Source organism: Dermacentor silvarum, chromosome 8 (genome assembly GCF_013339745.2).
Source record: "Dermacentor silvarum isolate Dsil-2018 chromosome 8, BIME_Dsil_1.4, whole genome shotgun sequence".
NCBI classification, from domain to species: Eukaryota; Metazoa; Arthropoda; class Arachnida; order Ixodida; family Ixodidae; genus Dermacentor; species Dermacentor silvarum.
In genome coordinates, this window is record NC_051161.1 from 157008672 (window position 1) to 157023456 (window position 14785).

General features: G+C 47.0%; 1 protein-coding gene across 2 annotated transcripts in view; it reads right to left on the bottom strand.

Annotated features, from left to right (window-relative positions):
• LOC119461789 (solute carrier family 41 member 1-like) overlaps positions 1 to 12136 on the bottom strand; it is a 299478-nt gene extending 287342 nt beyond the window's left edge. For both annotated transcript variants that reach the window (XM_049672181.1, XM_049672179.1), the window contains exon 1: positions 11862 to 12136. In XM_049672181.1, the coding sequence (XP_049528138.1) occupies positions 11862 to 11926 (65 nt within the window). In that variant the 5' untranslated portion in view covers positions 11927 to 12136. The remainder of the gene's footprint in view (positions 1 to 11861) is intronic.
• Positions 12137 to 14785: the final 2649 nt, after the last annotated feature.

Sequence of the window (14785 nt, forward strand, 5' to 3'; positions counted from 1 at the left end):
TTAAATGCGCCTGTGGTTCAGGAGCTTCATGAAAAATTTTTGTTTTCTCCAACTCACACAATTCGTTTAAAAAGAAACGCCGCACGCTATCCAGGTCGGGAGCAGAGGCCGCTTTGAACATACGGCACGTACCCACTTGATCGTCACCGTCGTGAACCTCTTCATCGCTACAAATTGTGCCAGGTGCTTGTGCACTCAATGGTTGCTTCCTCTTTTGCAAATACTCCTCCAGGAGAAGAGTTGTGGCTTCGATATGTTACCTCAACAACGGGATACTAAACGAAACCACCGACGCCGCACTAGCCGCACGCTCATACTTGCGGTGTTGTGCAACGTTTCACTCGCCGCGGTTGCAGGCTAAGCGATCGTAAAGTCTCAACGCTTTTAAACATTAAAAAATAGTGTACGCATTCTATTTTCAAAATAATAATAAGAAACTTTGAATATATTGCTAGTTTCTAGGTTGTTTTTATTTAGCAATGCAGGCTTGGATGCTTCGTGAGCAGGGGGCGACCTTCGGCGTCGCTCTGACGGAAACGCGCCTTCGCAGACGCATGTGAAAGATGTCAGCGAAAATCGTTCAGCGACGTGCGCGGCAGAACGATTTTTTTCGCCGCAGTCGCACCGTGTGAAACTGCCTTCTCTCTGGGCTCTCGCCCACCTGTTCCCTAACAGTGTCGATAATGGCGTTTAGCCATTCCGTCACGTAGACATCGCGCTAGCGTTCTTATCAGTCAGTTGCCCTTACGCCTCACCATGACTAGGCCGCGTGCCGTTCGGTGGGAGGAACAGCGCAACGAGCGACGGGGAACTGGCGACTCAATCTTTCACGCGAAAGGAGGACAGCGGGAAGGCAGCGCGGGAGGGAGGGGTTGCGGCTTCTGCTCTACGAGCAACTTGTACTTTGCGCGGCGCCAGGTGGTCGCACGCACCGTATCTTGAAATCGATCTGCAACACGGCTCCTACCTTTGTATGCGCTGTGCTTTCGCTGCTCAGTTGCCGTTGAAGCGATCGACCGCATGAACCTTCGCCAACTACTGCTGGCGCGCTTCCTGACGCCAGCGTTTTGACAGCGTTTTGACAGCGGTTGTGTGCGGTCACACAAACAACGCGCAGAACTGTTGTCGACGGTGGCGGCGTTTTACCCGCGTTCGCACCCAACGCGCGCGGCGTTGGTGATGTGTTTATGAAGAACGTGCCAACCTTTGCCGTAAAACCTATGGTGGTGTGCCGTAGCGACCATAAGGCCATGTTCCCTGTGGTCACTAAATAAATGAAAACCACCGGATCATATGTATTTCTAATTCTTTAATAGTTCAAATAACCAATTACACCATCACATATTAATAGTCATAATTGGAAATACATAATTCCCACCATAGTACAGCTTCGCTGGTCTTCCATCTCCACCTAAGTGGGAGGGCTCACAGTTATTTTTTAAAATTAATTGTTGAATAACCGAAGCGCGCGCGTGTCAAAAACGCATTAGGTAGGCCAAGTCCCAATTTGACCTGCCGTAGGGAGTCTACATGCTCCCTAATCTGCCGAGGATGCGAGCGCCATCTGGATAAGATTTTCGAAAGTAGCATACCCGAGCGCTGGTATGGTAGAAACAAGGCGGTTCTTTTTTCCATTTTTTTTTCAACCTCCTTGGTTAGAAATGCTGGCAAAAGGGGCTTGTGTTTGATTTTCCTCGTAACAGAATTTCTCGTACATTCAAACAACAGTCTGACGCCACCTTGTATGTAGGTTGTAGTTAAGTCATACTTTACCATTTTTCTGACGGATTTCATTGTGAGAAATCCGATTTTTGTTTACTAACATCTTGCACCACGCGGAGGACCTGCACGGTCGGGGTGGTTCGGGATGATTTGGTCCGCCACGAACGCCGACATCCACGCCGACGCCGGATTTTCTGCGACACGGGGCCCTGAACGCTCTCGCGTTAAAATGCATCCCGCAAGCTCTGCCGCACCGACTCTCAAGCACGCAGCGCACGAAATATTGAGGTTTCATTTGTCTATTGGCAGTCTTCACGCATCGCTTGCACTTCAAGTCTTGCCTCCACAGTTCCGAAACTGCAGCCTCTGCGCATTCGGCTGTGAAGCCTAGGTAACCAGTGTAACTACATGTTGTACGCACTTGTACAGATTATTTGTTGCGAGAGTAAAAAAAAAAAGAAAGAGAATTGGTTATTCTTTCAACGAATTTACTGCCATGTACAATAATAAAAATTCACTATTAGTGAGCGTTGTGCTTTAAGGAGGCGAGATAAATTACCATTTCGTAGTATTGTGCCGGATGTTTCGTACTCTATAGAGAACAAAATATTCTTCGGAAGGTAGTATGTCGGGAAAACTTTTTGTCCTCCTTTTTTTTCATGCTGCAGAAGATAAAGCAAATACTTGCACGACATCGCCATCATACGGCGTGCAAGAAGGCGTTTGCTGATCACTGAGAGGAAATATGTGTGCACGATGGGTTTTATAGGAATTGCGACTTCTGCATACATCAATGCACAGCCACGTCGTTACGTGGCCATGTGATATGCACGATACATACGCCTACGCAATATTTACGTGCCACGGTCAATACACCGCGTAATTTTTTAACACGAAAGTGTTTTATGCCGGGGTCCACCAAGACTTCACTGACGTATTTCCGTCACGGAAATACGTCACACGAACATGCACGAACATAATACAAAGAAAGAAACCAGAAGAAAAAGTTCCACAAACATGCAAAATTTGGAAATCGAACCCACGACCTCTCGGTCCGCGACGATAGATCGCCGAGCGTTTAACCCATTGCGCCACAAACGCTTTTTTTTTTTCTTTATTGCCGGAACTTTCACTTTGTCCGAAGGCCTGCGCGACAACTTTTCCGGGAGGATGTTTCCAAGTTCATCGATGTAATTAAAGATCAGGAATGCCCCCCGGATTGGCTGACGAGGATTGAGCCCCTCGCAACTTTAAAAGAATTTTAAACCTGACATGACATGGCAGCCAAAATATGGCTGACCGCACAACATGGATGCATGCAACTGTGAAAGTATGTGTATATGTATGATTATGTATTTTGTTTTTTGGCAAGAACTGTTGAAATTGGTGTCCACAAATTGCGCCACAAACGCATTTGCAGAGAGCTACACAGACGCGCCTTATATATCTAACACTCCTCCGTGTACTCGCGATCTTGCTCGGGGCGGTGCCGCCGCCTACGAGCAGAAAAGAGAAGTACTGCATTATGACACTAAAGCCCGGCCCACATTCAGCGTTTTCACCGGCGTTTCCTGCCGTTGCGTCTCTCGGCGTCGTTGCATCAACGGCGCCGGAGAGGTCACCCAGCCACATGAGACGCACGCAAACAGCGCCAGTCCAGCGTCGCACAATGTGACCAGACAGATTTAACCAGAAGCAGTGTGCAATGTCATTCAAGTGAACTATGAGTAATGTTCCCGATTAAGGTTTTTAAGCCCTGTTTATAGTTCTGCGGCACACACACACACACACACGCACACACATTCACGGCAGCGCGCTCGAAGGTACGAGCGGCTGCTTTCTCAGACGGCGCCGCCTCGCCGACGAGACACTGGCGCCACATGGTGGCACGCACGCGAAATGGTTGCTGCGGAAGTCGCTTGCAAAAGTTGCCAGCAGCGCGGCCGCAGCCATGCGCTGATTGGTCGGCGCCAAGTCGGCGCTCATCGATCCGCTTCCGGCGGCGGCGCCGGCGCCGAGATTTCTGGTGTGCCTTGAGTACGACGTTTCGGCTTGGCGCCTCCCTCAGCGTCGACGCTGAGCGGCGCCGGGTCACGAAACGCCAGGAAACGCCGGGAAAACGCCGAATGTGGTCGGGCCTTAACGCGCACCGACAGTGAACGCTTCGGTGGTCTCAGCACTACGACGCCTCGATGCCAGCATTCGAAGGGACGCTGGCATCAAGAAGCACTACCAACGCCACCTAGGTGGCGTTCACCGTACTCATCACAGTGGAGCGTGGCCTCCGCAATTAGCTCTGAAAATGTTTCTGAAGTTGATCGCGGAGGCTGCAATTACGACGCGCTGTACGCGCTGATTTGACTCGGTGACGATTCAGTTACGTGCTTTGTCTTGCGCGCTGTATTAGTGTGTCAGTTACGTGCTTCGTCTTTCGCGTTGTGCTAGCGTGTGCAGCGTAGTGCAGCTTCCATATGCACGACGGTTGCTCATGGTCATCGACGTTGGTAGTCGTGATGGAGGAGACGTGCCACCAGGCGTCAGCGTGGGTGCATCAACGCCTAAGGGCGCTTTAGCCACAAAACACCAATAGACATTATATATCAATGTGCAATAAACATTACACTACTTCTGTGAAGACACGTTTCACTTTCGTGTTCTATACCGATTCCTATATAAGAGGGATCAACCACATTTTTTTTAAAACATTCGTGCGACATTAGTAACTACGCAGCTAAAAGGCTGACGAGTCGTGGGCTCCAGAAATGTTTTCTTACATCACCCATGAAATGGGATGTAAATTGCCTGCCAACAAGTAAGTGCATCTTTGAATGCGCTTGATCCAGCTTAAATGCCAAACAGATATAAAGCTCGACACGCGTCAGAGGGCTGAGAAATCGCCCCCACAGACAACGTAGTGAGCGACAAACAGTAATGCGCGAATTATTTTTTCCGGCTGCTTAGTGGAGTATCTACATGCCATTTAAATAGACTATGACATTTGTTGTTGCGACATGCGCCTCTGAGAGATGTCTTGCTACCGTCCTAGCTGCCCTTTGCTGATATCTTCCGAAAGAGCACTTGAGGGAGACGGGGCGTGCAGTGAGCTGCTAAAGGCGCGTTACCTTTATACTTCATCTCCGTAGTAACGCCCCGGTGAGCGGTTACTGACACCGCAGTCAGTTGGTCGTGTTCATATCTTTCAATGTGTCAGCGCGTTTTACCGGACTGCTGATGTCGCTCATTTTATGAGCCTGGGTAGATATTATGGACTCTGCTCGACTCTGCCCCTTTTCAGTTGAACGCACTATCACGATCTTCATATCAGGGAAGTCGCGAGCTAGTGGATGGTAGTCTCGCAGAGTACAAGGTAACGACGCAGTGTGGCTGAAGTTGAAAGCAAATTAAGAGTGCTTTACTTTTCTCGTCTTCTGAAACTACCTTCCCGCCAATGTTCCCGATGATAAAGACCTTCCACTATATTTCATTCGAAAAGATTCGTAGCGCTGGTACTTATGTATGACTATGCAGTGTGTCATGCAGGAGCCGATCAGATGGGAATTGAAGTTACTTTTACGCTTGTAACATTGAGGCGGCGATACTCCTGATGTAAAATACCGATGTGAACCATTTGTTTCACTTTCAGGGTACAACATAAAAAATGAGCTAACGCTTATGCCTGGTAGCACACCGCAAATGGCTTCATTCTTGACGACGAAATCGGAATGTTCACCGGCTGTGGCTACCAGCGGAAGCAGTGCGCTCTCTTCCCTAAGACTAAATTTCTACTTAGGCGCGCCTTCAGCGGCACAGAATGGAGACTATGCGCCTGGTTCCGTGGCGCGCGTGTTTCCTTGCATTAAGGTTCACATTCACAGTATTGCAGCCAGTAGTCGTGAAGTGTAGCACATCCAGAGTTTATCCGAGCTGGTGGGAGGAAGTTGCACAGCGCCTAATAACAACAGAGTGCTGGCATATCGCTTTCTGAGCTGTCCTAATGACCACGCACAATCCATGACACTTCGTAAGTACATTTATTTTTCGCCTCTTTTTGATCCTTCCATTACTCCGCGAGAGCCTTCGCTCTCAGTGTGCAGTGTGGGCGCCACATGTTACCGAGAAGAAACAGCATCCTCAAACCAGCTATTTCACCAACCACCCTAAGCAAGCGCCGGTATTAATGCGAAGCCTTCTTCTCCGAGTACGGCCACTTCCTTGCGGGCGAGCAGGCGCGGTCTAAAATTATGTGCCACGAGGACGATTGGGTTTGTGCACTGGGCAAGTGTCCCTCTGGCCACAGGGTATACGGGCCACTGGGTTTCAGTCTGATTTCAGTCCTATAGCCTGCCATTAGATATATTCTGTCTTATAGTTGCTATAAATGCAAACACTACAGCATATAATTACTACATAACCGTTCTCTAGACAACATTATCATTAGGCCTACAACCGTTCTCTACAAATCACGAATGCTTCCCATTGCGTAGGCGCCAACGACAGTTGAGTCTGCCAAACTTATTATATTACAAGGAATATACAGCCGCTGCAGGCAAACCTTCCGCGGCATCTCGATATTATGCCCACACGCAGACATGCAGTACGCGCACGACGTGCAGACCTTGGCAGCTGCTCTTTCCCGTCTCCACAAGAACCGTTGTGCGAGCGTGCTATTTGTTGCTCTTGTTCGGATCGTGTGCTCTTTTAGACCATCTAGTCTTTATTCCTTATACCCCACAAGTTTGGACTCTAGATTTTGATTGATCAGACTGCCCGTTATGTGATTAAGCTTTTCCGAATATTGTCATCGTCATCAATCTTGCTCCACTTTCGTTCTCTCTTTCCCTCTCAACCTTGCTCCGGCGTGGAATTGCTCACTAGAAGAATGTACCTAAGGCTAATGAGTGATACCATAAACTTTTAACAGCCAAGCTGTTCTAGCTAACCGTAAAAAGTGGCGCCTGCTGTCGCAAAACATCCCCGAGCTTTGACTTCACTGCGTTGCCTAGCAACCACCTCGCGGAGCGGCGTGTGCCTCGCCTCCTCTCCGTGCCGTGCACATGTTGCCTTGATATGGGGCGTTAAGGAAAGGGAAGTAGAGCATGCGCGCGATGCGCGCGATGCTCAGGAGAGGGAAGGAGAAAATGATAACGAGATAGAGTTAGGGAGTGAACTTTATTCGGTCCACAATGGATGCGAGAAATTGTAGCAGCACCAACGAGGCAATGCGCAGAGCTGCTGCCGATGGCGCCCGCGTTGCCTAGCCGCGCATGCGCCAAAGCAGTAGCGATGAGGTCACCTCGCGTTGCCTAGTAACCGCCGGCGCAGGTGCGCGCTCGCTTCGCCCGACATCGACACGGCTCCTGCCTGCCTGCGTTTGTGGCATGCCAGGAACGCTGTCGTTCGTAGGCGCCGATGCGTCCAGCGCTAGTCACGCGAAATATCGCGAAAGGGAACGCACCTCCGAATCGCTCGCGAATACCTTCCCTACATGCGCAGGTAAGTTAAACCAAGACCTAACAGCAACCAAGTTAATACCTAGCCATAGCAGCCAGTAAGACTTGAGGATTGACCCCTTCCCTCTGCCTAAGTTTTGAACGAGCGAGTGCAAACTTGACCGCTTTCTTTATCGTTCAGGATGTAATGCGAACAAAATTTAGGCAAGTGAGCAGCTACCGTTTACTAGGTCGCTCCTTGCCACAAATGATTGACTTCGGCATTCGTAGGCTCGCATTACGCGCGTCTGCGAACCTGTATAAGATGAACCATCCTATAACCGCAGTGTGACAGAAAAGTCAATACACATTGTTTAATTTCCTTTCAATCACGATGGACACATTCACGTACAAGGCTTGTTTTTGTCTGTTCTGTGGTGTAATGACGAGAAAAAAACACGGAACTTCCGCCGCGCCTATATTGAACTGTCTTGACCCTACACTGGTCCCTTTGATTTCAGTTTGCAGAGTATTGCTACACATGGCCACTTCAGCCAAGGCATAACCATGTTTGATAGAATGTTCCACTTGCCACATCCCGTTAGGCATGGTAAAGCAGTAATTTTTATTTAGTCGTCGTGACAATAAACAGTTTGTGCATGTGCTTTGAGCGATTTATTAAATTCTTTGGATGAAAAAAATGAAGTTACATGCGCTGAAGAGGCCCAAAATAAACACTCATTTTCTATGTAATTACAACAAAGTACTGCAAAAAGCACTATGCAATATCCTACCACCTTGACTTTCTTGAAATACAGCCGTGGAATAAAATTTACTGACAGTTCATTGTCATTCGTGACTGAATGGGATATATCGCTTCGGAGCCTACAATCGCCATTGTTTTGAGAAAACAGATTTTGCTTTCAAGTAGTCGATTTCAGCCCAGCTTATCTAAAATTGTTTTCTTATAGTTCGCCAGGCATAACAATATTATTTTACAAATGTAGGTGTCAGTATCCTATTAACTATATGTGCATGTTAGAATAACTCATACTAATAAATTCAACAGTTAACGTTTTTCTATCAGAACATAACCTTCTTTCTCATGATATGGGTTTGGCAGAAGTCGTGTAACTGATGCAAGACATTCATGTAAACTGTATTGAACTGGCAGCGCATTTCTCTCAAAACTTTCAATCATTTCATATTTACATAATATTTTGCTCTTTCCTGAATGAAGAGAAATGTCGAAATATGAGTCCGTCGAATTTTCTTAATGTTAGTCAGTTAGTCGAATCGGCTGAAGTCATCTTTATAAACAGATCAGCGCATGGTATTGGTATATTGACCAAGTCGCTGTGTAAAAAGAGTCCAATTTTAGCTAACAACCCCATGGTGTTGATCACAACTTTATCGAACTGATGTCATTTTTATGGTCTAGTTTCCCCTAGACATCTTTCTTATTATTCGTTTAATCTATGTGTTACCTCCTGCTGGCAGAGTGAACCGTCCGAATGTGAAAAAGAAAAACAATACCCCCACTTTCTAAAATCGTATCAGGCAGTGGGAGACCTGGCTTGCTAGGACGGAACGGGAGAGCCATCTGACTCTCCTCAACCAAGCCTGGCGAGCCGCTAAGGCCAGCGGAGCCCCGGACTGAGGGCCCCACCCACTCCCCTTCAGTACAACAAACTTTTTTTTTATTTCGGTTCACAGTATACACTGCAGACCGAGGAAGATTGGGCTAAAGGTGTTTTGCAACACCTGACAAAGGCCCAGCCTCCCTTCGGTTGTGCAAGCACATGCGGTAGCAGCAGGAGTTTTACAAATTTTTACACAATGTTTACGAAGTCACTAAATTTAAGTCCAACATTTTTACGTCACACCTAATAACAACAAATACAAAACTAACATGTACGGAAGTAACATACACTTCTGAAATGTAAGTCATTATGTAGCATGCAAACAGTAGTTTAAAAGAAATCAGTCATTAGTAGTTACAAAACATTCATTGTAGAAATAGAAATCATAAGGTGAGTGAAGAAAACAAGACAAAGGTTACGATATCGGTTTACATCTCTCCTAATAGCAAACTGTAATAATAAATTACTCAGATAATTGCTGAGTAAGTCTAACGCTACTCCTCTTATACCATAATAACTAAGCTTTCATTCAGTATGTCGTGTGCTACGGAATCAAAAGCCTTGCGCAGGCCTAAGAAGATCCCTACCGTTATTAATTTGCGCTCAAAGTTGTCAAGCATTTTTTTCTTTATACCTAGCAAGGCCGATTCTGAGCTTTTGTTTTTTCTAAACCCAAATGGTTGATCTACAAAAGTGTTGTTATCAGAAATATAACTATATAGACGATTGTTAATTACATGTTCCGCCACTTTTGCGAATACTGACCGCACAGAGATAGGTCTATAGTTGTTTAGATCATTTCTATTACCTCCCTTGTAGATCACACTGACTCGAGCTTTTCATGTCATCAGGAATAGAACCAGAGGTCAGCATGGCGTTACAAATACGCGTCAGAGGACAGGCGATAATATCGGCGATTTGTTTAACTGGCCTTGTCATTATGTTTACGCCAGGGGCGCATTTGAGTTTTAGAGAATGTATAATATTAAATATGTCATTTTGACTGCATGGTATTAAAAATAATGATTTAGAATGCATTCCCGTCATAAAACTCACAGGATCTAAGGAGTCGTCATAGGATTCATCAGGTATACCTGCAGTTAAAAAGTGTACGTTCATTCGATTAGCTAAATTGAAACCGTCTAAAGTTTCTCCTTCATAGGTTAGAGGTGTGTTAATGCAATTCTTATTATCGCCAATTAATTGGTTTGACATAGCCCAAGCTTGCTTCGGGGAATGGCATGCATCGAACTTATTGAAGTAATGTTCGTTCCGTGCTTTCTTAATGTCGGCTCCCAATTTATTTCGAATTTTTTATATTCAAGAAATAAATTAGACTCTTTAGTCTGTATCAAACGCGCAAAGAAGCGGTTTTTCTCGACGATTCTTTCATACAGTCTCTGGGAAATGGTTTCCTACTTTTCCTGTGTTTCCTAAATGGTTGCACAGGAAAGGCCTCATTATATATTACCGTGAAAATATTCGTGAACAATTCAAATGAGGTGTTTGGATCTGTCTCTTGAGTCACATTGCTGCAGTCAGCAAGATCTCGAAAGTACGTTAGGCTTTCCTCGTCAATCTTCCTGAATAAAGTAGGCCGATCGCTTTGTGGATTTCGTTTTGCATCAGAAGGAAATACGCAGAAAATTGGCATGTGATCGCTCAAACCTAGAGCTAAGGTGCCCGCTAAATTATTGTCACTTCTATCATTCGTCAGACAAACGTCTAAAAGACTTTCTGTACTATTTGTTATTCTTTTCGGAGAGGTTATGCAATTTTCGAAGCCATGACTGTGCATCATGTCAAGAAAATCGACAGATAACTTTTGATTAGATAGTAAATTAATGTTTATATCGCAAATGTAAATAGCCTTCAGGTTATTTATCAATGCATAGTCGAATGTCTCTTCGAGGAATTGACAAAATTCACTAATGGAACCGGATGGCGGACGGTACACTATTAAAAAACACTATTATTAACTAGCAATGCCAGGGACTCGATGTCCGAACTAGTCACATAAAATTCAGATATGATAGAATGAGCAATAGTTTTTTTTATATACGCCCATAGCCCACCTCCACGTTTCTGTGTTCGAGACAAGGAAACGTTTGTATAGTTATCAATGCTTGGGACATCACAATTATCAGCATACCATGTTTCCGTAAAAGCTATAACATCAAATGCTTCCTGAAGGTCGTTAAGGTATTGGGTTATTTCATCGAATTTGTTCCTCAGACTACGGCTATTCAAGTGAAATAGAGAGAACGAACTTTTAATGGTTTCTCGATAAACTTTGACACCTGTATTGAACGAGTGCACTTCAAAGGCAGCCATGATTTAGGGAAAGTGTGAAAAAATAGCAATGTAGGCAAGCTATCTCATTTTTCCAAGATCTTGCTCGCATTTAATAACGATAGCTCTATCACCCGCTTGTTTTCGAGTGAACACCTTGCCGTTTGACTGCCAAGTGTACGGATAACCAACTTCAGCAGCGTTCGTGCGCGTCAGCTGTTTGTTACAAGCCGTTAGGTTATCGTAGAAACGGACGCCACCTAGTTTTTGTCTCAGTTCCTTAGATTTTGCTTGCCATTTTCCCTTTACTGTGCGGCTGACAAAACGTACCAAGATAACCGGAGGTACCCTTCATGGAATAAGCGTTTACTATTACTACTATCAAGTGTCAAGTTTTTACTTTGCCCACAAAAAGCAGCTTTTATGCACCAAGACGGGCGACTATAAGCTCACTGGAATGTCTCCGAAGGTAGCCATAAATGGCGGCACATACATCTCACTGTGATTGAATAAGGACGAGCCATATAACTTAGTCAACGTCAGCTCAGGCATTTCATAACAGGACAATTTTTTAGCTATTGAGTTCGCGGTAGAAAGTCGCCATAGGACCCAAAAAGGAAAAGTTGTCGTTAAGGTGACTGAAAACTCAGCAAACACAGCAACATTCTCGCTAAGTTCCCAACACTGGTGTCAGTAAAACCTCTGCTTGAAGCAGTGTGTGGTCTCGGCGACTAGAGGATGGACCATATGAGTCTGCACCCACAGCAGTACGCACCGTAGGTGATCCTTGGGACCGGCGACGCCGACTACGGAGGCCCGAGAGACGTCGTTCGTCGGCATATCCGCTTCCCGGTCAGTGGCTGCTTGACTTTAACGGCTCGCAGTAGCGGCAGGTCATGTCCGGGGCACGAAGCGCTCACAAAGCGAACCGAGGCCGGAACACGCGCATGCTTGTCCGGCACATCAAAGCCGCTTCGAGCGAGAGCGACTCAAGCCTGCGCTAGTTGTCGCTGCACGTCAGCACCAAAGAGAAACACTCGCCGGCGCGGAGCTGCTCCTTCTGTCGCTCAAAGACGTGCTCGCTTTCGTTTTGATGCTCCGCGCAGCAGCTGCGCCTTAGTGTTGCTTGCAGCGTTTCTCTCGACATGCACCTGCGTGAATAGAATTGATCGAACGCTTGTTCAGTGAGAGAGCATTTTGCTTCGTGTTTCCTTTCTTTCTTGCTTTGGGAGGAGTTTAAGAAGCGAGCTCGCGAAGTCACACGGGAAGCAGTGCCACGCAGCTCATTATGCATTAAGAAATATGGGCGTTTAGATTCACGAGCATAAAAAAAACGGAGGACGATTAAGCTTCGCCTTTAAGAGTGGAACGCTACAGCGTTATCGGGCCCCGTTGGCATCGCATTTTTCTTTATGAGTAGGCTTCACTGCAACATAGAACGTGGGAAAGCCAGCTTACAAAGACCAAGCTTACACCGATCCCCTTAAAGTCCGCTTCACTTTTAAACAGAAATACATTGCTGGGAAGACGTTTTTACAGGGGTAATATAAGTCGTCTTTTATTAAAATGTGAAGACCCTAGGAACTTTTTATTTATTTTATTAATTGTTCGCTGTTGCCCCGACGCGCGCGAGTGTCCAAAACGCATTAGGCAGGCTAAGTCCCAATTTGACCTGCCGAGGATGCGAGCGCCATCTGGATAGGTGTCACAAAAGAGCGCATCACTCAAGGCAGAAAGGAAACAAGACGGCCCCGCGGCAGCTTCGACAGAGGGGGAGAACGCATACCCCACAGACGGTCGAACGGTCGGCACAATCTGAAGACAGGAGAGGCCCCGCCCACATGACCGAAGTTCAGGAGCCGATTACCTACGCGACTGAAGAAATAGTCCTGCTGAAGCGACTCGCCTCAGCTTGAAGCGCGGGCTGCCATGTTCTCCGTCGGTGGGGACACCGGCCGTCCGGCTCATGAAGTAAGTCTATAGTGCGCGCCCATTGTTGGAAGCTCGTATGCATCCGCCTTTGACGGGGCAAATGCCGCTGCCTTCTAAAATTGTACCCGACTTAGAAGCTGCGACAAGGTATGCGAAGGCGGCGGTAACGAGAGAGAGAGCGCGCGCGCCGAAACACCCTCTCAGACGCCCAAACAAACGACGACTTGAGAGAGAGAGAGGGAGAAGCCCAAGCGCGCGCCAACGGATGAGTCACCACCCTCCTCAACGACGCTCCGACGGCCGCGGCTGAAAATGCGAGAATTGACTAGAAGATTCCCAGGCTTTGTTCATGCTACAGGATCACGACTCCGATAGGAAGGTTTGAGAAGTGCCGGCGAAGGCTATAAAAGATCCGTGCGGGAATCGGAAGGGGGATCACGCAGCGCCCGTGAAGATATGTAACGTGAAGACTGACCGTCTGCGGAAGAAAGGGATTCCCCGGCAAGCTAACCGACGAGTTCATCGTGTGTCTGCATTTCCGGAAGAAGTTCCTTCTTCGAGATTTGCCTCGAGGTACGCCGAGATCGTCTGGCTCAAGACCAGCACGGGTGAATACGACTGGACACTTTGTGTTCCAATTCCTTCTCTACTTTACGTGTTGAACTCTTAGTGCTTGTCGTTAATTATTTTCCTGTGTTTTGTTAAACCCATCTGAATTGTATTGTGATGTGTCCAACCAAACTGTGCACATGTGTATGTAACTGCCTTGTTTGAAGAATATATTTTGTTGCGTTTTGACAATTACGGGCTCTGACTCGGTCTTTGGAACACAACCGGCATTCGCTGGCGCACTAGAGGGTCCCTTACTAATTGTCCTTGCTTTCGTGGGGTTGTTTTCGGAAGCTTGGAATTGGCCCGGCGTGGGCGCCTCGTTTACGGGGTGTGTGACAGTGGGATTTTCGCATGTAACCTACCCGAGCGTGCCGCTCTTGGTTTAGTAGAAAGGCTGGAAAAGGGGTTTGTGTCTGAGTTTCCTCGTGAAAGAATTTTTTTTTTTCGTAGATTCAAATTACAATCCGACGCCACCACGTCTGTACTATTTTCCTTACCATTTTTGTGGTGGAGTTTACTGTAAGAAATTCAATTTTTGTTCACTAAAACCTTGCGCCACGTGGAGGGCCTGCGCGGTCGGGGTGGTTCGGGATGGTTTTCTCCGCCACGGACGCTGGCGCCTACGCCGACACCAGCGCCGGATTTTCTGCGACACTGGGCCCTTAATGCTGCCGCGCTAATACTACGATCGAGCTCCATGATAAAGAGGAACGAAAGAGAATGGCGTGGCGTTGCGTCTACTTCAGTCACCATCTGCCTGTATGTCCATCCATCCGTCCGTCCGTCCGTCCGTCCGTCCGTCCGTCCGTTTGTCTGTATGCCATGTACAACTACAAAACTTCAGTGGCGATTTAGCAGTAAACGCTAATGTACGAACGTCTTTGGGGCCACGGATGCAAAGTGCGAAATGTCGTTCAGGAGCTCACATGACACACGTCCTGCCTCTTCGAGGAGCGTCGTCATTCAATCTTGATCATGCCAACGTTGGCATGCCGCCGTCTTCATTGCGTCAATGTCATACAGTCATCGTCATGCATTTGTTGTCAGACCGTCGTCGTGATTCAGTCGTGGTCGTTCAATCGCTGGCCGTCATTCTATCTTCGCCACCAGACTCTCGTAATGCTGTCGTTGTTTGTCGTGTTCTGGGTGTGCATG